Source organism: Antennarius striatus, chromosome 4 (genome assembly GCF_040054535.1).
Source record: "Antennarius striatus isolate MH-2024 chromosome 4, ASM4005453v1, whole genome shotgun sequence".
NCBI lineage: Eukaryota > Metazoa > Chordata > Actinopteri > Lophiiformes > Antennariidae > Antennarius > Antennarius striatus.
Window position 1 is genome coordinate 20,013,997 of NC_090779.1, and position 24,413 is coordinate 20,038,409.

The window sequence follows — 24,413 nt, forward strand, 5'->3', positions numbered from 1 at the left end:
ATCAGCATGTGTGCCGACACAGAGAGGGCCTGCTGCTGGCCGTCAGCGGGCACGCAGAGGAGGAGAGGAGGGGAGGAAAAGTGTGTTTACACAGACGGCAAACTGCCTGGGGAATCGTCGGGGAGAGGAAGTGAGCCGGCTCTGTGTCTGCCTGCTCCAACTTCCTGCTCAGAAAGAGAAAAAGCCCAGGATCCTATTTCAGTCCAACACAACCGTGTAGAGCAGAAGTAAAGCGTGGAAAAGATGGGAACCGCACCGTAAAAGTTTCGAGAAGAGGAAAAAGTTCGCAGGTAAGTTGAAAAAAATCCTTCTTCGAGAGGCGTTTGCGGACCAATCGGTAGCTGGGTTTTTGGTGGCGAAAAGAGCGCGTGGATCGTCGGAGTTTTCGCACTTTTACGCGAATCGTCTTGTGTCGTAATTTCTTTTTCTGTTTTAATTTCTTAGTCCCCCCCCCCCCCCCGATTTAAAAATCTCGACATCGAATGTAATATTTGATTTTCAGATAGAATAAGTCAGATTTGTGCCGACTTCCGGCATGAGAACATCTTGAAAACGATTCAGTGGGAAATAAGAGAGGATCCGGATCAACTCCCCCAAAATAAAGAAGACGCATATTTAAAAAAAAGAGCGAAAACAGCTCCGGAGCGCACAGCCGCTGGTTTGGAGATGCGTTTCTTACGGGCCCCTTGTTTCCATCGTCTGCGAACAGGAAGAGAGTAGATTTAGTCACGGCTAAGTAATGTCTGCACACACCATCTAATCTCATTAGGAGTTTCCGTTCCACCGACACACTGGAGGGCTTTGTGCGCACAGCGAGGCTCCTCAGCCCGAGCATCCGCAGCAGGGCTCCTGATCCCCGGCCAAAACCACCACAATGCCCCTGTAATGTTCTTAGAGAGGATCTGTCTGCGGTTCTCACAGAACGTGAAGGAACCAAATTGAATCAGGGAATTTATGTCCGTGTGTTTGGCCTGTAGCTGCAGCAGGGGCGTGGAGATGAAGCTGGGGTACAGGCCCCTAAATACTCAAATGGGCCCCAGCCTTTTGAGTGCTATCTAGTCTTGTTAATGACATGTTCATAGGTTATCTTTTCTTTCCTTTTTAAAAGAAAAAAATCATTTATAAACTTTCTTTAATAGCCTCCGGATTGTTCTGTCTAATTTGTGGTTGGTGTTTAAACATTTATTCATGGAGTCCTGAGGGTTCACAGCAGAGTGACACATTTGGCAGGCACGCAGCTGCTAATTCACAGTAACTGCTGGTTAATTTCAACATCCTCAGTTCTATTGGCAGTCTGTTGTAAAAGTTATGGTTTTGAACTCACACCGGCCTGTTCGGAGTCCTGTCGGCTCACACACACACACACACACACACACACCCTGTGTTGGCCAGCTCTACTTTTGCATGTGTGTTTAAAAGTCCATCCTAAGTCTGGGTTGAGAATGGGTTAAAGGGTGGAGCTGTGAAACGGGGACAATGATCCCATCCTCTGACCCTCTCCCTTTGGGATTTCTATGGGAAGTGTGGCAGGACTTGGGGAAATGCTCCCCTGCTGTGGGATCCCCTCTCCTCACCATTTGTCCTTGGAAGTAGAATAGGAGGAAGTCCTGACTTTGACAGGTTTGTAGTTTCACATGCAGACAGAAAACTCATGGGATAGCGAGTGTCGGGAAATGAGTTCAACCCTCTCTCTTTCTCTCTCTTTCTCTATCTCAGACACATGAACAGATCGAAAGGCTGGTCTGTTATGTTTTAGTATCAGACGTCGCCTCCACTGAGAAGGAGATGGAAAAAATAATGAAAGATGACAACACAGCCGCTGTGTGTGGTTTTTAAAAAATGTTCAGCTGTAGTTATAAAAACCTTTATCTGAATAAGTGACATGAATGTTGGTTTGTGGCAAATATATTTTATTAAAAAACAATAGAAGACAATCTTACATAGCAGCAAAAGAAGCAAATAAAAATCTGACATTGGTAAAACTCTTTTAAATATCTCATTCAGATCTTCTCCAAACCCGTTTGAGGCGTATCACAACCAGCTTTGGTTACTTGATGTGTTTGACTTTATGAAGTCAAAACAGCAGCTAGCTGCAGCTAATGCTAACTTTCATCTGTGATGCATACGTAAAAGGAAATCTCTAAGAGCTTAAAAAAAAAAAAAAAAGCTCCAAAAAAATGAGCAGTAACTTCCCTGAGCTGGTGCTGATGCCTTCAAAGCATTGATCTGGTTTTCCTGTCTGGTAATAGAAAGATGCCCCTTCAGATCTCACACACACACACACACACACACACTTCTACTATTAATATATGAGCTCAGAAAAGGCAGACAGGCGCTTTGAGACTACACATTCCTCTATTAAGGGAATAACCCACCCTGGGCCCGTCATGCTTCCTGTGGAGAGAGGGCCAGGTTGAACCGCAGCATATTTCTAGCTTGAGCTGTTGTTCCTCCTTATATTTTTTCTCTTCTGCCGCTGCCGCTACATTCATACACTGTACACTCTCTGAACACACACTGTTCTTTTCATCCCCGGTCTTCTCTATTCCCGACACCACATGTTGCGGCTCAAGCGGGGCCGATCCCTCTCCAGACAGTAATCTAATTGAGTCTGTATGTGGTTAAGTATCCCGGCAAGACAGATTCAGGCAAAGAAATGTTCGATTGAGATGATTCTTAAAAAGCACAAAGTGTTTTTTTAAAAGCAAAAGATAGTTTAGAATTGTTGCATTGTCTTCTCTCTCTGCCGAGACCCAAGTCGACGTCATGTGACGACGTGTGAATCTCGTCCTCCAGGTATGGACAGCGCCATCACTCTGTGGCAGTTCCTGCTGCAGCTGCTGCTCGACCAAAGTCACAAGCACCTGATATGCTGGACATCCACAGACGGAGAGTTCAAGCTCCTGAAGTCGGAGGAAGTGGCGAAGCTGTGGGGGTTACGCAAAAACAAGACCAACATGAACTACGACAAGCTGAGCAGAGCGCTGCGCTATTACTACGACAAGGTGAGTTTGGCTGGCTTTAGTTAGCGTGTGGTCGTCCGGCGTGTCGCGTCAGCCTTTCTTAGTGAAAGTCGTGCATGAAAAAGTTTCAGTTTGTCTCCTCTCCGAGCCCTAACTCAGACACTTCCTGTTTCACCGCTGATGTTTCCGTGCGGCCTTCGTCGCCACGCGTCTTTTTACTGTTTTTGAAGACGTCTCACCATCAAGTGTTTTTGTTTCCTAGAACATCATCAAGAAGGTGATTGGCCAGAAGTTTGTCTACAAGTTTGTGTCCTTCCCTGAGATCCTGAAGATGGACCCCCAGGCAGTGGAGATGGGCCTGGCCTCTGGAAGGTTTCCCTTCCAGGAAGGAGAAGCCTCTGAGCTGGAGGTAGAGGAGGAGGAGGAAGAGGAAGCAGAAGAGGAGGCCCAGAGGAGGACCCTGGCGGCCCTTGGGGCGCAGCAGTGTCGCAACGACTACCTCCGCTCGGGTCTGTACTCCTCCTTCAGCATCAGCTCGTTGCAGAACAAGCCCGAGCTGCTCCGCGCCCTGCGGGAGCAGCAGGAGGAGCCGCGCTCCGTCATCCGCTTTGGCACCAACGGCAGTGACAGGAGCTCCCCTTCCTCCACCAAACCCGAGAGCTACATCTCCTCCAGGCTATCCAGACTCCACTCCCCACGCTCCCCACACAGCCAGCCTTCCCAGACTGGTCGAACCAGGAGTCCCGTAGCCAAGGAGGAGGAGGAGGAGGCGGTGGAGGACGAGGAAGACTGTGATCAGAGCGCACAGCCCCTCAACCTTTCCTCTGGGCACCGAGGCCGTGCCCTGCACCCCCCTGAGAAGAGCGGCAGCAGCAGCGGCAGGAGTAGCTCTGCTAATAGCAACAGCAGCAGCCAAGGAGATGGACTCCCGTCAAAAAGCAAAAAGCCCAAAGCTCTGGAGATCTCCGCCCCGTCCCTGCTGCTGGCGGGGAGCGACATCGGCTCCATCGCCCTCAACAGTCCGGCGCTGCCGTCCGGATCCCTCACTCCTGCCTTCTTCACTGCACAGGTGTGACGACTCGTTCGAACGCTGAAGACGCTTTCGGTCGTTTTTCATCCTGTTTGAATCAGCAGCTAACTGCTGCTAGCTAGCATCTGATTGCAGGTCACAAACCCCCCCCACCCCCCACCCCCACTCAGCCATCCTGGGCTACCACCTCACCAGCTCACAATGATTAGTCAGTTATGGATCCAGAGTTGTTGCCAAATTGACTCAACAACTAATAACTGACTGACAGCAGCTGTAACAACATAAATACTAATAAAACAACAGCTCTCACAAACCGGCTTCACATCCGTCCTGTCAGGACACGTCTACACACCCCAATGCTGCCTTTTGACACTTTTTTTTTTTTTTTTTTTTTTTTAACAAGTATTTGTGCTCTTGGAGATTTGAGGCAGATTCAGAGCTGTTCTCTCTGCCGGTCGAGTACAGCGAGCTCAATCATGAACAAATGTCTGAATTTAAGAGAATAATTCCGTGATCTGTCTCGTCCTTTCTGTGTCTGACTGGCTACAGGGAGATGATGGCATCCATCCAGAGGATGATGTCAGCATCTCCAAAGCAGCAAGAGACATCTGACACGAGTCGGTGGAAAGATTACCACTATATTTATTTCAGCGGTCACTTGAGATGGCGAAAAAGTAGCCAGAATTGATTTGAAGGCTCAGATACTTCAATGCTAAACAGGAATTTTACCTTTTGAACAAAATCTAAAAATATGCTAAATTTTAGTCCTTGTAGGCAGCGCCTTGTCAGATAAAAATCAAGAGTGAAACTTCCGCAAATACTCCGATTTAATCTGAAAACTAAATATAAGTGTTGGCAAAAGTACATTTGCGATAACACAAACTTTGGTTTTTAAAAAGCAATTCTTAAAACATTTTCTACCACAGATTTACAGGCAAATTCTTCTTGCTTTGACACTTTGGTTCCTTTTTAATCTTTGCAGTGACCCCAATGGCCGCGCTTACGAGTATCCGCTGGAATTTAATCATCTATTTTTGCTTTTAATTCTTTTACACTGAAGTGGAGCAAGAGGGGAAAAAAAAACCCCTTCGCCACATCAGAGGCGTATCCGCAGAAAGGTATTAATGCTGCGCTCACACGGTCTGTTTACGAGGGCGCAAAAAGTGAGATCAGAGGAAAACAAGCAATTTAGAGAAATCTTCTGCGAGTCCAACCTATGAGAGGAGGCAAGAGGCCCTAAGTGATGCCATATGCTCCAATAATTCCATTAATAATGGGAGCAGGGCTGGGTCTCTCTGCAACACTGCCTCACTTCTCTGAGGTGACACAGGGGAAGGCGAAGCGGGGAGGGGAGAGACGACCAGGGGGGAGAAAGAGAGAGAGGCAGAAATTGATTTCATATGTTTTCTCTCCAGTTGGTTCCAAGTGCCCCCCCCCCCTTTTCCCCGAATGAACGCCGCCCATCGCAGCGTCACCCCTGTATTCTGGGGGAGAAACCACAGACTTCCTTCCTGCCCCATCAGTTTGTTTTTCCAAATGCCAATGCACGTTCTTTTACCATCCCAGCATGTTTCACATTACCTAAGCCCTCAGAGTTTTCTTTAAAAAATGTTGTTTTCAATCATTTTATTTACATGAAGCTTCCCTCCTCCACCCCCCACCCCCCCATCACAGACTCCCTCTGGTTTGCTGCTGGCTCACAGTCCCCTGCTGTCAGGCATCCACTTCTGGAGCAGCCTGAGCCCCGTCGCTCCGCTGAGCCCCGCCCGGCTGCAGGGCCACAGCTCCCTCTTTCAGGTGAGAAACGCACACAGGTGTAGACATGTAGAGGAAGAGCAGAAAAATAAAAGGTGTGCTCTTAAGGTAATTGTTTACTGGTAGGGTTTAACAAACGAGGAAGAAGTGGTGAAGCTTTGGTGATAAAATTAGCCAGGCTGCAAAAATTCCCCTGGTCTTCCCAGCAGTTATTGAAATCAGGTGAGGAAACATGTTTCTTTTAAGAGATGAGTCAGAGTCCAGATACGTACAACAGGAATCAAGTGTTGGGCCCAGCTCCACAGCCTCACCACTCATTCTTTGACATTTTACCCATTTATTTTATTCTTAAACATCACCTGTTGGGTCAAATACTGATTTTGCATTTTCAGATGAAGAATTATTCAAACTTGAAAATAAAAAAATGTTTTAGGGGAAAAATTTTGAAAAATGAAAATTGGGAGACAGCGACGCTTGTGAAACTGGTCGAGACTCAGTGAGCAGAGCGCAGCAGAGGTGTCCTGTTTCAGCGCTGGTGAGAGGGAGAGGAAATCCTGTGAATACTTCCTGTTTGAGCCCAGGGGAGCCGGTTTGAACAGGGTGGACTGGTTTGAGAGCTGCTCCTCATTTGTGAAAAACACACACACACATATATATACCACACCCCCGTCACAAGCTCACACACACACATACACCGGATTCTCTGTGAACAAATATTGTTGACTTCTTCTGTTAGGGCGGTGCAGGGGACAGAGACGAACAGGAAGAGGCTCTGTGAATAAAAAAAAAACAACAAAATAAAAAAAAAACAGGAAGCCAGACGGATGACAATGCTGCAGTTCCTCACCGGAAAGCAGCTTTCATACAGCCTCTTTCCCCTCCTCGCTAACTCCGAACCCCCCTTTTCTTTTCCTCCACAGTTCCCCAGTCTAATCAACGGACACATGCCTGTCCCCCTGCCAACCCTGGAAGGAACACCCTCCTCTGTGCTCCTGTCCCCCACCACCCACAAATCCTGATCCAGGGTCTGTTTTAAAACTCCTCACCTCCATCCATCCATCTCTTCGCTGAAAGTTTCTCATATCCTGCAGCAACGATATCGTCTGTCTTGTTAAATTTTGCTTCAGAAAAGTCCTACGAGACAGTATGTGACCTCACTTTTTTTTTCTTTTTTTTTTTGCACTTGTGTTGCTTCAGATTACAGTAGAAAGCACTTGGTAAAAGCCATACGCCTCGGTGTCTGAGAGGCATCTGGCTCTTTGTGATGAAATGCAGCACATTTCCACATGACCCTGTCCACGACGGACGGTAGTGACGTGCAAGGAGCTGCAAAAGACTAGCCAACAGCTCAGTCTGTGCAGAGCCTGGCCTATAATCTTGTCTTCTTTTTTTGTCTTAAACATTCATCACAATGTGAAACAAGCTGTTTCACTTGTGTGGTATTGTATGTTTTATATGCACTATGCTTTTCAGATAGTATCGGCTGTGCCTTTGTCGACTTTTTTTTCCCCCAAAATCATTTAATGAAGACGAGATTTCGAATCAATGAAAAAAAAAACAACCTTTCTAACACTTGTAATGTTCTTTTTTTTATACTGGACTTGGTATACAGTTTGTATTCTGTATAATTTTGTATTGTGAAGAATGTCTTTTTGTCATTATCAATAAACAAAGCATTGAATGCTTTTTTTTTTTTGCGTTACACTTTTTACAGTCGTCAGAACATGAAAACCAATTCATGAGTTCTGTTTAAAGTTTATATTTTATTTCCTCTCAGGGGAAAAAAAAAAAAAAAAGCTCAATCTGGGTTTGCATCTTCAACAAAATCCCACACCGATAACAGTTATCCACAAATAAAGTTAAAGAATATCATACAAAACGTCTCCTGAAACACTGTTAAATAGTCTATCATATTCTCTAGGGGCAGCACTATCACTGGTGCTCCCTGGTTTACGAGTGGCTGTGTGCTTCCTTATACAACAGAGCAGGCAATGCAACACACTGATGGAGGCGATCCAGAAAGAAGGTTCGATTTTTACAGCCAATGGAGATGGGAATGGGATCTGTCTACACACAAGTGGCATTCAACACTTGGAAGTCTCTTTGCACCTTAAAGGAACTTTGAGATCGTTTTCCAGATCGAGGTGGACGAGCATGAGATGTTTGTTCACTGCAGTTCCTTTCTGAAGAATTTAGGAGGCGTAGCTAATCAAATAATGCCCCTATTGAGAATTCTATTGCCTTTTCCCTCCCATGCATCTGTTCATTGGTCATAACAGAGACCACAGCATCATGGAATGATATGTCAGCATCTGACAAGAAGCTTTCTGCACTAAGCTTGGCAGCGCAGCTCTAATATAAGCCTCAAGTCAGGATTAATTTTTTAAAAAAAATCAAAGCCAGCCTCAAAAATCTCCGGAGTAAACGGTAACAAATGATGAACGCAGTTGCGAACAGCGCTCTGACACAAAATCAATCCCTCCTTAGTCGTTACAGAAACATTTTGTTTGTCTGCATGCTCGAAGAGATCTCTATGGAAATGCAAAATAATGATGACAAAAATATCACTGTTAATACTACCAGTTAAATTTTTTTTAAAAATCTATACACATTGCATGTACTCATTAAAGTGACTGAGCCAGTTAGATTTCTAAACAGTAGTTGTATTTAGCAGCAAATCTTCACAATAAATATAGATGTACAGTATATAAATGTCTCTTTTGGGCCAGAACAGGCCAAACCTGGGGGAAAAAAAGGGAGGGGGGGTCGCAGGGTGGACTCAAGTCTCCCAAGTAGTCACGGGGGTAGCCATGACGATACCCTACTGCAACATCCATCTCAGGTTATTGATCCACTGGCGACACTGTACAGCCGGGAGATCCTTCCCTAATAAAAAAATATGATCCAGAGAATCTAAAACAGCATGCTTTGTCTTCTGCTCTTCCCGTTGCCTGAAAAAAAAACCAACAAAGCGTAAATTAGTCTACCTCAGTTCGATAGTCGAGATAAAAGCATTTTTTTGCCAAAGACTTAATGTGACCATTGCTTACATGCCTGTTAGACATCTGAAAATGTCCACTGATTAGATATTTTTGTAAATAGCAGTGGATTTTGTGTTAGATTCTGAATGACTTTTTTTTCTCTCAACATGACAGAATGGATCCTTTTTCAATATGCTGCCAGTATGACGATGAATCTCAACAGGCTATTCAAAATAAAATCCGCCAGGCTCAATTTAATACAATTTAATATTCCAGCCCTATGGGGAACTGGGATCGAGCGCTGAGTCATGTTTCAGTCCGAGGAGATTAAATTATATGTTTGGGGTGGGGTGAAGTGTATTTTGTCATACGGTAACAGATGTGTAGACCACATGGCACTGCCACCAATATGGAGCTGAGATGACGCTGCTCAATGGGAATGGTCGTCCTACTTAAATATTAAGCAGGTGTGAGTCACTTTCAACATGTGTCACGTCTATTCCCGTCTCCCTGGGTTCTGTGCAAATTCCTCCAGGATAAATTAAGTATACAGTACAACTTCACCTCATCGTCGATTTTTGGTAGGCAGTCACATGATCACAGAACATAGTGCACTTCCGCATCCGGAAGTGCACTATGTTCTGACAGGGTCGGATTTCCGTGAGACACAAAAGTGCTTTAAACAGTTGATAAAGAGTGTGGGAAAGTAATACAGATAGAAGGTGGTTTAATATTAGTATGGGGAGGGTTCCTAAACATTTAAATTACCATAAACAATAAAATAAATAGTTTGTCGCTACATCGCGGAATTCGTTATTCACGTGTGGTTCCTGGATCGCACTGTGTGTGTGTGTGTGTGTGTGTGTGTATCTAAAGTGAGGTAAAAAACAGATTTGCGGCAAAGCTGCTGTCACTGCATCACAATCATGGATCGAACTGTTGAAGGTGAGTGGGCGGGGCATCCTACAATAATTACTTCCTGTTCTACCGTATACATCATGCAGTGTTTTTGCCTAAAGCCTCTCTCACTCCATTTTCTCTAATTTTTTTATTTAATATCTCCTTTGGCTGTGCAACACCCTGCAATGATAATAAAAATAAAAACAGCCAAGTTCACAGTGGAAACAAAGCAATCAAAGCATTAATTCTTCCTCACCCGACTCAGGGTACGATGAATTCCGGTAGCCGGGATCCCTCTGCAGCCGGACCTCCTTCAGTGTGAATATGGACATGTCTGCCAAACATAAAGAGTCAGTCAGTGCTACATAAATAACATCTTGCCAGGAGAATGGTGTCTTTGTTATGGGGCTGTAACTTATCCTCACTGTACACTGTTATATCCTTCAAGTTGCACCTAGCTGAGCCTGCCAAGTCTGTGTGACTGCATCGCCATTTCATTACTCACTTTCTGGCAGTGTGTGCACACGTGGCCCCAGGCTCCTGAAGTATGGTTGTCTCATCGCTGCATCAGCGGAGATCCTCTTTTTTGACTCATACTGAAATGTACAGGAAGAAGAAGAAACAAAGTCATGAAAAGTAGAAACAAAAAAAAAGAAAACTAGGTCAGCTTTGTGTTAGACGCACCCTGATGCAGTTCTTTCCAAAAATACAGTCCTAACATAGCTACAAAATGTCAAGCTGCTTCTAACATCACATTCATGCCTGGCAGATATGGTGAGACTCACTTTTAGGAATGACATCAACAGGTCAATGCCATCACTGTCCAACCTGGGGGGGTAGAGAGAAGGAGAGAGGTCAGTGGATGTGGGGTGACGCACAGATGCTGGTAAGCAGAAGGAAGGAAACAGTCAAATATTCCACAGGATTTCCTTACAGGAAGTGACACACACACACACACACACACACACACACACACACACACACACACACACACACACACACACACACACACACACACACACACACACACACACACAGAGAGAGAAGTGAGTACAGACTTCTAACTAAACTAACCAATAATTCTAACGTCTACCTCTAAAAGCCCTAGAACACAGGGGCAGCTCTTATACCTGTATCTGATATTTTCAAACATTTGCTCATTTCCATCTTCAATGATTAGCGGGCTAGCAAAAGAGGAGGAGGAGGGAGGGGGGTTAAGAAACTGTAAAAGGTGCACAAGTGCCATTTAAATATCTGAAATAACCTCATGAACCATTTGAGGCGTTCCAGCACCTCGTATCTGATGTCAAAAGATAACAAACAGAAGCGACGGTTCTTGTTTCCACGTCTCACCTGGGTGCGTGGTTAATGAGGGGCTGGATTTTGTATTTGGGGAACTTGTAGGACTTGAACTCGTCAATAGAGGATATTCCAGGCCAGCTGTCTTCTGTGGGCGTGCCTGTGTAGGGACATGTTAGAGTCAGAATCGGGTAACAGGCTTTAACACGGCAGCTGGAGGGGCTTTTCATGCTGCCAGTGGGGCTACATGCCAGCGTTAATGTGATTAAGGGATCATATTAAAAGGTTGAATCCCTCCCTGTCAGAAGGGGGCAGCACTTACCTAGCAGTCTGAAGATGAGGTGCAGCTCGTCTTCCACTGTGGAACCTGGGAACAGGGGCCTGCCAGCAGCCATCTCATAGAATATACAGCCAACACCCCTGAAAGGTAAGACACGGCGTTAGCAGAAAAACAGGTTGTCAGTATTTACACCACAACTGACTTTCTGGATTCAAAAATTCAACCATCTGTTACCGCGTGAATATTTTGATTCACTATTTGGGCTGGTGAGGTAACCTATTGGAATCAGGCAGCAGAGGCATACAGCATACCACAAATCACACCAGCGGCTATAGAAATGAACTTCAGGACAGGAATTCTTTCTTTAGGTTTCAATTCGCCCCTGCACTTTCATATATGGGCACAGCCAGCAGTCAACTTTGTGTTTTCCAACAGTTGTAATCACCCCTGTTGAGCGAGGCCCACTCACCACATGTCTATCTGTGTGGAGTACTCAGAGGAGCCCAGCAGCACGTCGGGCGGTCGATACCAGAGTGTTACCACCTCGTTAGAGTATGTTTTAGTGGGCACAGACTTGGCCCTTGCCAGACCTGGAGGGCAGATAAAAAAAGATCCAAGGGAACCATTAGGTTGCAGGAAGGTGTTTCTTTTCAAAATAAAAGTTATACTTTTCTATCAAAGTATTTGTAAAATATAGATGAACGCCTTTCTTTCAAATGGTTATTAATTCCTTTACAAAAACAACAACAACAACTTATGCTCATTCACTCTTAGACAAATAAATAATTTATGCAAGAATTTTTTCCGTTACCAAAGTCGGCCAGTTTGAGTTCTCCTCTCTCATTGATGAGTAGATTCTGGGGTTTCAGGTCTCTGTGGAGAACTTTGCGTTTGTGACAATATGCTAGGCCACGCAGGATCTGGTACAGAAAAATCTAGAAAAAACACAATATAGATTAGCAAGCTGTAGTCACATTGCTAAATCATTTTTAGTTAATAGTGTATTACAGATTCTGATGGTATTAGATGCAATTAATCAAAATGGATCTCCATCAGAGACAGGAGCCATAACTGAGGTTTGACAGGTTTAAGTATTTTTTCTCCTTTTAAACGGGATGTTAAAACAAATTCCAATGAAATGGTCTCAAACAAATTAGATTATGCAGATAAGCAGTGTTTACAAGATTGAATTTCAACCTCAACACTGTCTAGACTCGACCACTAGGGGGCACACTAACAGCATTTCTTGTGTTGACACCAACAACCACAGAACCAGGGATGTTGGCCCAACCAGCCGGCCTCCTGCCGAGGCTCACCTTGACATTCTGCATGCTCAGGATGTTGCCGCAGTCGTCCATGTACTGTTTGAGGTCTTTGTCCTGGACAAGAAATAGAGTGTGAGAGGGAAGAGAGAGAGGCAAAGTGTCAAAGAGTGGAACAGCAACTGTTGAGCTGCTGCACTCCTGAAATATCAGCCTCAACTCTGCAGAGGCTCATGAATAATAATCATGTCAAGTATTTTTATTTTAGCATCTGTGCACTACATAACGCAAGAGTCATGGAGGATAGGAGGCCAAAGGTTGTTGGTCTCACCAGGTACTCGAAGACCAGTGTGAGCGACTTCTCTGTGTGGACGATATCATGCAGCGTTACAATGTTGGCGTGTTTCAGGTCCTTCAGTAACGACACTAGAAAGACAAACAGAGAGCCACATCAGTGCAGATGTAATCACACTCATGTAGTGGATTTTCTTTGTTTGAAACAAGTCTACCTGTTATATATCTAGAAATTTATCAAACAAAAAGTCCCAGTGGTTTAAATAAACCACGGTGTCACAGAACAGAAAAAAAAAAAGTATTCAAATGAGAATAGAGCACAAGAACAAAGAAAATATTCTCCAGGTACAGTTTTGCATGTCTGTGTTGGTTCCTGTTGAAAAAAGAGAGAAAAAAAAACTGCACATCTTTCGTGTCGACTTTCGTTTCATCTGAAAGACGGACTTGAGAGATGAATTCTCTGATCATGTGATCAATGCAAAAGCGGAACTGCCATCAAATAAACAGAAAACAAAGAAAAATCTCAGGAATACAGGAAAACCGTCATCTGTGCTGAAGAACATCAGACCTACTGATAATAGGAGCATTAATAGTCACCTGTTATATGAATAAGGTGGATGTGGGTAATGTGTGACGTTCTGATCGTTATACCTTCTCTGATGGCCGTGCATGGCGCCCCTTCCTCATGCTCAAGTCGGATCTCCTTCAGCGCCACAAGGTTGTCTGTCAGCTTACTCCTCCCTTTGTAAACCGTAGCGTAGGTGCCCTAGAAGACAGGACGGGGGGAAGGAGGGGGGACACGTTTCAGACGTGGGATTCAGCAACAGTCAGGCTGTAGCTGGGTAGAAAACAAACTCTGCAACTGGGTCTGTGTGGGTTTTATCATGAGGAAAGCAACACCTGTGAGGAGGTCAGAGGTTATCAGTGAACACACAAAACTCACCCACCTCGCCCAGTTTGTCCAGTTTGATGTAAGTCTCCAGCTTCCCAAAGCCAATTTCTGACTGGAAAAGAGAAAAGGCCAAACAGTATTAAGGAGAGTAACATCTTTATTAGCGCCAAAAACCTTACACACACTACGGCAAATCATTCTGATGGCTTTGCAGCGACAGAGAGGGGATGTAAGGTCGTCAAACTCCCCCCATCCATCATCAGAGCTAACGTCTTGTGACACTGGACCAACGGCCTTTAGCGTTTACAATGTGTTTATTGACAGATAAGAGAAGGAAAACTTTATTCTAACTTTATAGATCACGTTGAATACACAAAGCACTTTAGAGCTTTCGGTTGAGTATTCAGAGAAGCGTCTGCAGCAGCTAAGAGCATAAAACCTACAGGCAGCTTCATCAGACTTGTGTCCAGCATGAAAATCAATACCAGATGAGAGGTTTGGGCAGCCCATGGAGTTTCACCTCTGCAGGAGAGCGTATACACTATGTGCAAATGCAGTCTCCCTACCTCGCCTCTGTCCTGCTTCTGACAGATTTACATTCAAAGTAAAACCACAAGCCTATTACTGAAGCTGCTGACAGAGTAAATACTGAAGTGCACTGTAAACACATGATAACAGGCCGAGAGGATGAGATTAGAAAGTCGAAGGACAAGGTGTGAGCTCTCATTCTTGCTTCTTGCTGCCTCTGAATAGAACAGCTCTCCTTCTACTCCTCAGCCTCCTCCTCGATGACCCCTCGCCTTTTTATTTCCATCCATTTCTGCCCGACGCTCCTCAGATCAGCAGCACGTAGTGACACGCGACAGGAAACACTGTACGTTTACATGAGCACTGTTTGGAGGTACAAGCACCTAAGTATTTTAATACATCTCTCATTAAATACTGTAGTATTTGTCTAGGAATATCCAGTGACAGTTGTCCATAAAACCAAGGATACATTTCAAATAGGAAGACACTCTTGGCTAAGCTCTGAGATCTACTATTACCATAAAAAGATTTAATGACGCAGACTTAACTTAGTCTGACGACAATAGAACAATACTGCCGTTCATTTTGTTCTTGTTTTTTTTTGATAAGGCAGCTAAAAGTCTGCACACATGAAGCTAGCAGAGAACCAACGACTAACTCCAGAACACGCAGGTATTCATATTTTGCAAAATGACGACATTGTTTCCATTCCTCTGAAAAAACAGCTTAAGGACAGAGGAATATCAGTTTTCCATCACAGTTTCCAGTTTGACGTCTGAGGGGTACTAATTTAATGATGTTGTCCAGTTGCAGTTATTCTGTCATGAGTGAAGAATACAATCATCTTCGGACATGGACTTGACAACTTAATGTTTCATTGAGCATCTTTGGAAGCAAACTTCCCAGGTTCTAGAACCCAAACACCACAGCTCTGTTGGGGACGCATGTCGGTTTAAAGCCAGAGGAAAAAGAAGAACCTATACTGGGGGAGGCGATCTATTGAACTCGCAGTAAACTGCTGATACCACAAAACAAAAACAAAACAAGCCTCTCCTTTCTCGCCCTCAAACCATTCTTCTTTTGTACCTCCCCTCTCTCATTCTCACCAGCGATGCTCTGCGGGAGCGCCGACTCAGCGGCTGGTCGAAGGGGGGGCTCCTCAGCTGCAACTTCTCCAGGTAACCGTCGGGTATCCGGATGTCAGCAGGCAGGGACAGACGTTTATTCAGGTCCTAGGCACAGAGAGGAAAAAAAAAGAAAAGAAGTAAACCCGACGGCATCCAATTTAAAAACAACAATGTGATGTAAACCATAAACAAACACAGATAAATTCTCAGTTAACTGTGTAAACTCTTGAATTATTACCCATGATTGATAACAAAATGGCCTGAATCCAGAATAAACCAGTAGAATAACAACAGAGAGGGTATTGTGTGAATAATAACGCTGCTACGTAACACTGCCTGTCAGTGGAGCCCTTCAAGAGTTCAGGGTTAAGTCCTTCCGAGAAACACAAAGTACTAAAGCATGATCCTAATGACTTGTTACATAAAATGAAAAACACATACACAAAAAACAATATCTGGATACTTCCCATCATGCATTTCCTCTATTTGTTAGATTACTGTTAATCCCCCCCTCTCTCGAGCAGCTTTAAATCCATTTCCTCTGAGGTAACACTCACCAGCTCCCATCGCTTCTCTCCTCCCTCCTCAGGGACACACCACACCAAACTTTGAATTTGAACTAGCTCATTAATGAATCTCTAACACATTGACTGACTGAATCACCTGTTAGTCATACCGTAACTATGACTCAGCTTTTCTTCCTTTGTTGCAGCCTTCAGAATGCAGCGTCACAGGAAGGGTTGTTTTTAATCACAATTGGAGAAAATAGAGCACACTGGATGTGTTGCAGGAAAACTGGCAAAGGTTTCCATTTTTATTATCGAACGAAAACAGAGTGTCCTATATAGATGTGTTATTTTGGACCATTTAAAAAATATTCAGGTATAGGTATGTAATTATAATTATAATATACAAACCCCAAACCTTAATACTGAGGTTAGTGAAGGGGATAACCTTTCAATTAGCAACTTTTGGTTGTACTAATTATTTTTATCAATTGATTTTTCTATCTATTAATTGATTTAATATTAAATATTTAATCAAATATTCAATTCAATTAAATGATTCGTCATAATTTCCCAGAAGACAAGATGACATCTGCATGTTGGTCATTTGTCCTGACAATATTCCAAAATGTATTTTATTGGCATAAAATCCAAATAAAAGCAATTTTTCCTCACATTTGAGACGCCTACTGATAAACGGATGATCAGGATAATTGTTGTTTAGCACTAAAGGCATGGTGAAATCTATAAATATCGTGGCCATATAGGCCGATGTGATGTATATCTGCACTTCTGGATGAGATAACACGCAGTCTGCTGGTCTGTTGTTCCTCTGTGCCGGCTCAGGGTTTGTGGTTTGTCCCTTGAGGAAGCGATGCCATCAGTCAGCTGACCTTTGCAACCTCCCAACCCCTCCAGTTGTCCAATCAACCCATTCTAATCAGTTAGAACAGGGGCCCATCTGGACCGTATTATAGTAATCCTTGTGATGTAATCCCAAAACACTGTTTCCTCCCCAGTGAGAGGCATGTAATCCTCTACCTGACCACAGACGGGCAGGTTTCCTCACACTTCCTTCTTCTCTTCTTTTACTCATGGCCTTTCCAGTGCAAAGACAAAGAATGAGGTCACACGGCGACTTCATCACCTTCAATACACAGAGTGTTTGCCAGGCTGCGAGGAGGAAACACACAACTTTGTGTCTGCGCTTTGTTCTGTCAAAAAGAACTTTGTCTGCTTGTGAAACAGTCACAGGATGTGAGAAGTGTTGCTTGCACAAATTCTCAGCGCACAGCAAGAGGCGGTGTGTCATGTCATGTGTGTGGTTAGCCCCAAATGGAGTAAGCTGCTTAACTACACATTTAAGGGTTTTTCCTTTGTTTCTCTCGTGTAGTCTCGCACGGACGGCTCCTCTGTATAGCTACTGGTGTCTGCTCAAACCCCGCCCAAGCTCCTGCGATCAAACCAACCAATAACCAGCGTCACAGCGAGGGAAGTGTGTGTTATTCTATCACAATATCCTCGGTTGCGTGATCGCCGCAGCAGGTACTGTGCAAGATGTCAACCTGAATTCTATGTTAAATTGGATCGGGTTCTGTTGAGGAAAATGTGAGTGGATCCGTAGATGAATAAAAGAAAAATGTGTTTAAAACTGGTATCTGATTCCATCTAATTATTAAAGGAACTGAAGATACCGTCCGATTCAAGTTCATGTCAGCAACATTTAAGACCACAATGAGCTCATTTCATCTGTTACCTCAGGATAAAGTGATTTCTCCTCTGCCCTCACGCTGCTTCTCATGTGTCCCTACGAGCCAGCTGGATTCAGGCTTTCATTCTTGATCTGGTTCTGCTTTAGCGTGAGCGCGTCTGTCTTTCCATATGCTCTACTCAATGAGTTTTGTGGCCATGTGAAGTAAGCCATGACAACTTTACAATTGAAATTGCTTTAATAGGTTGTGTTATCTTTAACTTAATGAATTGTGGGTATTATTGCTGCACTGTTAAATTAAACACAGACTTCTTTCTCATGAATCTTAAAAATGCAAACACTACAAGTTTAAAACAACAGTGGGTATCACACACCGTAGGAATTGATTAAGACTGCAGTGCCGGAGGGAATGTTGTAAGCACCATCTTATCTCTTGAGAATCTGCATCTGTGTTAACTAAATGAGAGATGAAGTTTCCATTGCGATCGGTCTCTTAACAGCGAGGAAACAAAGAAGCAGAAATGTGTGATTGAGGAAATGGTTGCGAAGTCAAAGACAACACAGGTTGTCTGTCCTTCAATGAGCATCAAAGGTGAGATTCAAGTTAATATCCGTTTACAGCTTAGTCGAGATGAAAGAAATAATGATATCCATATTTACACTCCTGAAAACAGCTTTTGAAATTACCGGCGTGACTCAGATCGCTGTGCAATACCAGAAATTCTGGGCTGAACGCCGGAACAGAAGAACATTTCAGACCAGATTTCTGCTCTGATTGGGGTAGGTTAGGGTGAATCTGGGTAAATTTACCCTAATACTCCAGGAGTATGAGCCCAAAGAAACAAAACAACAACAACATTCTTTCCATAATGTATTGTCATTACTTAATCATGAGAGGATTAACAAAATCTGGTTGTGTATAAAAGAGGGAAAGTAAGAAAAGAGGTCACATGGACGGAGGTGGTGGAGACAGTCAGAAAAAAAAACCCACATCAAAACTATGAATGTTCAGTAAAGCAGTGCGTGTGTCTGTGTGTGTTTGTGCCCTGTTGGGATTGTGAAGGCTGCTGAGAACATTTATGTGTTCATGGCAGACATCAATAGAAAACTTACACCAGGTTGTAGCACGAAGCTGTGACGCATCTTTAACACCTCTTCTGCAAAAAAGCTCCTTGTGAAATGCTTACCTTGATTTACAAAGATTTAAACAAAAGACTTCCAAAGAGAAAGTGAAAGCTTCACCGTTCAGGTTAGGTAGGAACAAATGTGTCATGCTTCAACAGTGAAAAGCCTTAGAAAACACAGAAGTAATCCAACCTCTGCAGAGATGCGTCTGTTCCCTCTGGTCCTCAGGCAAACACCAGTGGGTGACTGCACCTCATCAGAGGATGTCCCTGACGCCTGGTCGCTCTCCCCGTCCGACCCCATCTTCAGGTTCTCATGGACGATATCTGCAAAAGCAGAGAAAGACGACGCACATTAGATGCTGTGTTTGACAGATGAAGCAGGTCGAGGCAGGGATCGAAACCACCGATGACTTCAGAAGGAAAGAAAAATACAAAGCCCACTCTTACTGAGCACAAGATGCACAACTTTTATTGAGGTTAATAAGTTTGACTGAGCTCTAATTTATTTGATTTGCGCTTTAAGAGCAAATTTTCACACATTAATGAAGAAATGTGAAGAAGATCTTTCATATGAGATATTTAAAGTCAGATGAAAGCGTAGATGCGGGGAGGTGTGTCTCACCGAGCCGACTGCCGTTTCGAGGCATGACCATGAGAGAACCCAGGCCTCCTCCAATGACGCTCTGAGGCCGTCGCAGCGGCGGCTTCTTGAAGGAACCCGTGTACTGGTGGAGGAAGGAGTGGACACTGTGGGCTGAGGGGGGGCGGCCATTCCTCACGATGGGCTCTGCAGAGATAACATCACTTACATAAGATATGACGTAAAGCAAGTGGCGTTCTTGTTGATGATCACAAACTCCTCCTGTGAACACACACTCCTGAAGTTTTTGTCCAAGGGAGAAGTGGTGAGGGTGTCAGGTGTTGTGATAGGGATGGTATAAAACTTTTCTAATGTGATGACTATACATTACCCATGACAACACATCACTGCCTGAAAAAACAAGCTTAATATAAGAGGCTTAACTGATGATCTACTGATTTACATGACAGAATTTCTCTGTATGTCGCTGCAGGCTGTCAAAATATGAATAGATGAAACTGGTGAAAGTAATATCTTGCAGTGTTTAAGAAAGTCAACAAAATTCCTGGATCTCCCACTTTCTGGATCCATCGGAAAAGTTTAATGGGTTCTTCTCATTCACCTGCCAAAACCCTTTCATGGAGTTCTTCATAAATTTGTCACGCAGTTTTCCTGAAGTCCTGCCGACAGACATGCAGTAATGAAGTGAGACAGTAACCTAGCATCATGTCTTGCGGTCCCAGCTGTGTGTTTTAGTGTGTCTACAACTCCCCAACAGAGCAGCGTTTGTCCAAATACAACAATGGAGCTCACTTGAGGGGAAAGATTTATTATGGTATGGAGCAGCTCTCACTAACAAACCATAGTGTGACAATGAGGGGAAGATAACAGAGTCCCAGCCAATTACCAGACAGTCAGAGCTCAGACTCATGAGTCAGTCCTGCTGCTTCGATGCTGAATAAAACAAAAGGATTGACTGCTGGCAGCGCTGGAATTAGTGATTTTATCCATCACAATTCCATAATGATCTTTGGCTCCAGTGTTTGTTGGATGATGTTCAAATCTGCATTCTTTGTTAATGGACAAAACTAACATCATAAGGTATTTCGACATGTTGCACTGTCGTATAATTAAAACAGCAATTTAGCCGAGAACATTTATATTTTGCACTGAGATTTCAAAATGAAAAAATATGATTGATATTATGTGGAGCTGTGAAATCTCAGCTACATCGACAGGGCTTTGTTTTGGACTGCATAATAAAAAGAGGAATAGATGTATTTCCATTCACTGAGATATCACAGTAACTGTTCCAAAAACCCTGTTACATATTGACCACTAACCGATCTCTCATCAGCTCAGACTGGGAAAAACAACAGTTACTCTCAAATACATCTTAAACATGAATTAATATGAGCCGGCAAATAAGACACGCAGCAGCAGCGACACGTTTGATTTTAAATCTGCAAGACGATAATAACTAGTGAACAAGATCTACAAACTTTAGGAGGGCGTAAAAAAGGTCATCATCCCTACCACCCCTGGCAATCTGAGTTGTTGGGTTTAAGGTTAGGGTTTCAACTCGTTTATCAGCACTGGTGACGACTTTGGAACATCCTGTGTATCATACACTTCAAGCGAAGTCATGGGTTTATTTTTAGAAATGATCCCCAAAAAAAAAAAAACATTTCCTTTGCTTCCAAATAAGAAAAACAAGACAAATAAAACAAAACAGGATGATTCGGTATGAGTGAATTATATTGAGGAAAGTTAACAACAGAGTTGTTCTTGTTAACTGAACATTTGAGATGAAAATGAAAAATAAATCAATTACAAAAAACGCTGAAATGGTTGCTCTGTGGTAAACAATTGGTGAAAAAATACTGACACGTTTAGCTCTGTTCTGGAAAAGAAACCAAACACCAGAATGACCATGCCTCTTGTAACCATAGAAACACAAACCATAAAAAAAGACAAAAGTCTTGAGGTCATAAAAGGTACCTTGTCACTACTTTTTGTTGGGTGTGGACAGTTTCTTGCTTTTAAAAAACCTCAAAATGAAACATGATGGACAGATATATGCGATGGAACAAACACATTTTTTAAGATTTGTAAAAAAAATACGAAGTGACATCCACATTTTTATGCCACCTCGCCATTATCTCTCTGCAGCTGTTTCTGCTGCTGGCCAGAGTTAGAAGTTTCACATAATCAGATCAGAACCAGAACACTTCCTCCAATCCCAGATCTCATCTGACCACTCATGCTGTCCTCTTTTCCACCATATGCACGGAGAGCCACAGCGCTGGCCAAACCTGGCGTTAATCACTACACAAAAAGCTCTATAGAAAGCTTAGTTAGTTCCCAGAGGAGGGGGAGCTGATTTACTGAAGCTGGGGGGGGGACTTTGGACAAAAGACAAGAGACCGACTAAGGACAGGACTGAGTTTCAGGAGTGAGTGGTGGTGGCCAAACCAGAAGGAGAAGAGGCGCAAGACTTTAAAATCGTTTGTGTGTGTGTTTGTGTGTGTGTGTGTGTGTGTGTGTGTGTGTGTGTGTGTGTGTGTGTGTGTGTGTGTGTGTGTGTGTGAGTGTGTGTGTGTGTGTGTGCGTGTATGTGCGCGCACTAAGATGCTTGACTGGTTTCACCAAGTCATCCAAGTTGCTGTGGCGATGCCATGGAAACTCTCAACACTTTCCAGACCCTGACAGTCATGGTAACGATGTTGCAGGTAACCCCCTCCTTCACTCCCAGCTGAGAGTCGGCTGCTGTCAGTCTGCTTCGATCATAACACTGTCACCACCTCCACCAAATCTGAATGACTGATGCAAAATGTACTTGACGGTAGTGTGATGCTTGTTAGAGCTACAGTCTCCCACAACAACCTCCCCAGTTTCAGAGCGCAATTCCTTGTGTAGCACTTCATTTGAAGTGGTGTCAACTCGAATCTGGATCATATTTTATAGCGAAAATGGGTCAGTAGGGAATGTTGGAGTTTTGGGGTAGCGAAGCCCAGGCCCCCTAGATATACTCTGCTCTGATGAATACATCTTTTAAAACATAATTCTTGTCTTATTTTTGGTTATAAGAGCATAAAATTCATTAAAATCAAGTTTCCTATTTATGAAATGAATAGTTTCTTAGCGAAAGAACAATTTTACTCAATCAGTCAAGTTACATTCATCACAAATCACCATTCAGGAAGTGGAGTGTTGTCCCTATTAAATTCACAGCAGCAGTCAAACGTCTGTCCAGATGTTTGACTGGTACTGGAAGTGTACCATCAAAATTATTCTGAAACTGCTGTAAGGTGGACAAACTGTTTTGTTGTCTCAATAAATTTAAGCAAATTGGGAAACCCTTGACATGGGATTTTACAGCAATGAAAAATGTTCATGGATGCAGCACCTCCTCCCATAAATGCATCATTCTCTACAACTGACACAAAACTCACCGCTGTCTTTCAGGCCGTTCTCTTCGATCGTCATCTGCTCAGCCAACTCAGACAGCGACTCGTCGATGGTGTGGCTGCCTCGCAGCGTCTGAGAGAGACGCCGCTTGAACCGCTTCATCTTCTCCATGGAGCTCTCAGGAAGGGGAGGCCTAAGGACGGCAAATGAAACAGTGCATACGTGAGTCGTTTCTGTGGGCCATGCAACATAATAAGAGTAGACACGGCTTCTTCTCACTACGGACGCTATTATCTGTAGATTGCAGCGCTGAAGCAGGCCTTGACATTTTCCTGATGAAACCTGCAAGCGAATTGCCTTCATTTCAAAAGGACACACACATCATGAGCCGCTGGCCATGTTTCACAATCTCACTTCAACAATTAAACTGAAGCCAAAGACTCGTTACGATCACTAGGAACTAGACCAATAAGCAGTCTGATGGTAATTATGAGTCAGCTCATTCACTGACTTTACATTCCTGCCCGTGGGAAAACATGACAAGTTGTTGAGAGATGGTTACGGGTGAGTTTGGAGTACGGCCTCTGGCGTTCCGGACTGTAAAAGCAAATCCTAAACCACGGGATTTGCTGCTGAATGGAGCCTGGACGAGCCCGGAATACAGAGGCTACCTCACACATTCCAACTGCATTTACCGGGTGCATGAGTATAACCGATCGGACGGTTTGTGTGTGAGAGAAGAAACATTTTAAACCGAGACATGAGGATGTCACCGGCAGCCTCTCCCTGGGAGTTAGACGTAGAGATCATGACTCCGACGCCGCTGCAGATCTGGACAAGTATCTGTCTGTGATGATGATGAGTAAAGCCAGACGACGAGCATATGAGTGTTACAGCTCCTCAGGGCTCGCCGCCTGTCAACAACAACCTACTGACAGGCTTTTGTCATCCAAATATCGCTCACAACCTGACTTCCATCCAAATAACTCACTCACTCAGAGTCAAACGTATTCATTGCCCTTGAAGAATGTGTATTCAGAACAGGACAGGCTTCCCTCTGAACGCTGACACACAACAGTACATCTCTGTCTCACCAAATCAGTCAAGTGCACTGCATTCTGTCTCTGCCTGCCTCACCGACCGCAAAGATCTGTTTTTTTAAAGCCAAATGAGTAGAAAACTGTTTTACTAGAGCCAGAGGCCGAAAGAGAAAAACGGCATTCAAAGCTGAACGGCCACAGAGAACCGGAGGAATTCCAGCTTCTCGTTAAATTACCATTTTTACGAGGCCATTAAAACATGTTTCATTTTAGAAATATAGTCTTTTTAGCTCAAAAAGATGTTTTTATGACAAGTCATTGAGACTACTACAACTCCCTTTTACTGCTTTGCCTAAGAAGTCAATAAGGAATTTACAGATACTTGAGAATTCTGCCAGTCCCTTAAGCAAATGGAGGAAATTGAATCCAATTACCCTGATGCTGAAGACACCACGCTGGCTACCGGACGGTTTTAGAAGAGATTTTACAGTCTTTTCACTTGTTTAGAAACCTTAAATGACTTCCCTACTCACGGTATTGAAGATTTTATATTTTCCAGCAACATTAAATTTCATTAGCTTTTCTTTAAAACATTCTCTTTATGCTCCACAAAATCAAACACATGCCTTTTTCAAGGTGGTTTTCAACAACCATAGTCTGAAACTTTTAACTTCAAGTTGAGTGACCTGACACTATAATAATAATAATTAGCTCAAAGAAGACAACA

At 43.6% G+C, this 24,413-nt stretch overlaps 2 protein-coding genes across 3 annotated transcripts in view; one reads left to right on the forward strand and one right to left on the reverse strand.

Annotated features, from left to right (window-relative positions):
* On the forward strand, positions 1-7,434 carry LOC137593779 (ETS domain-containing protein Elk-3-like). Its single transcript, XM_068312771.1, has 5 exons — positions 1-290; positions 2,797-3,005; positions 3,226-4,032; positions 5,668-5,790; positions 6,669-7,434. The coding sequence occupies exons 2-5, from the start codon at positions 2,799-2,801 to the stop codon at positions 6,765-6,767; spliced, it is 1,236 nt and encodes a 411-aa protein (XP_068168872.1). The 5' UTR covers positions 1-290; positions 2,797-2,798; the 3' UTR covers positions 6,768-7,434.
* Positions 7,248-24,413, reverse strand: part of LOC137593777 (cyclin-dependent kinase 17-like) — a 25,903-nt gene continuing 8,737 nt past the window's right edge. Inside the window, exons 2-18 of one of the 2 annotated variants that reach the window (XM_068312767.1) lie at positions 22,691-22,839; positions 19,278-19,442; positions 18,846-18,979; positions 15,291-15,416; positions 13,712-13,768; positions 13,416-13,530; positions 12,802-12,896; positions 12,525-12,587; positions 12,020-12,143; positions 11,678-11,798; positions 11,251-11,348; positions 10,983-11,088; positions 10,760-10,813; positions 10,415-10,457; positions 10,135-10,225; positions 9,886-9,963; positions 7,248-8,699 (exon numbers count right to left, since the gene is read on the reverse strand). In XM_068312767.1, the coding sequence (XP_068168868.1) occupies positions 8,662-8,699; positions 9,886-9,963; positions 10,135-10,225; positions 10,415-10,457; positions 10,760-10,813; positions 10,983-11,088; positions 11,251-11,348; positions 11,678-11,798; positions 12,020-12,143; positions 12,525-12,587; positions 12,802-12,896; positions 13,416-13,530; positions 13,712-13,768; positions 15,291-15,416; positions 18,846-18,979; positions 19,278-19,442; positions 22,691-22,817 (1,635 nt within the window). In that variant the 5' untranslated portion in view covers positions 22,818-22,839 and the 3' untranslated portion in view covers positions 7,248-8,661. The remainder of the gene's footprint in view (positions 8,700-9,885; positions 9,964-10,134; positions 10,226-10,414; positions 10,458-10,759; positions 10,814-10,982; positions 11,089-11,250; positions 11,349-11,677; positions 11,799-12,019; positions 12,144-12,524; positions 12,588-12,801; positions 12,897-13,415; positions 13,531-13,711; positions 13,769-15,290; positions 15,417-18,845; positions 18,980-19,277; positions 19,443-22,690; positions 22,840-24,413) is intronic. The other variant, XM_068312768.1, reaches the window with a different exon arrangement.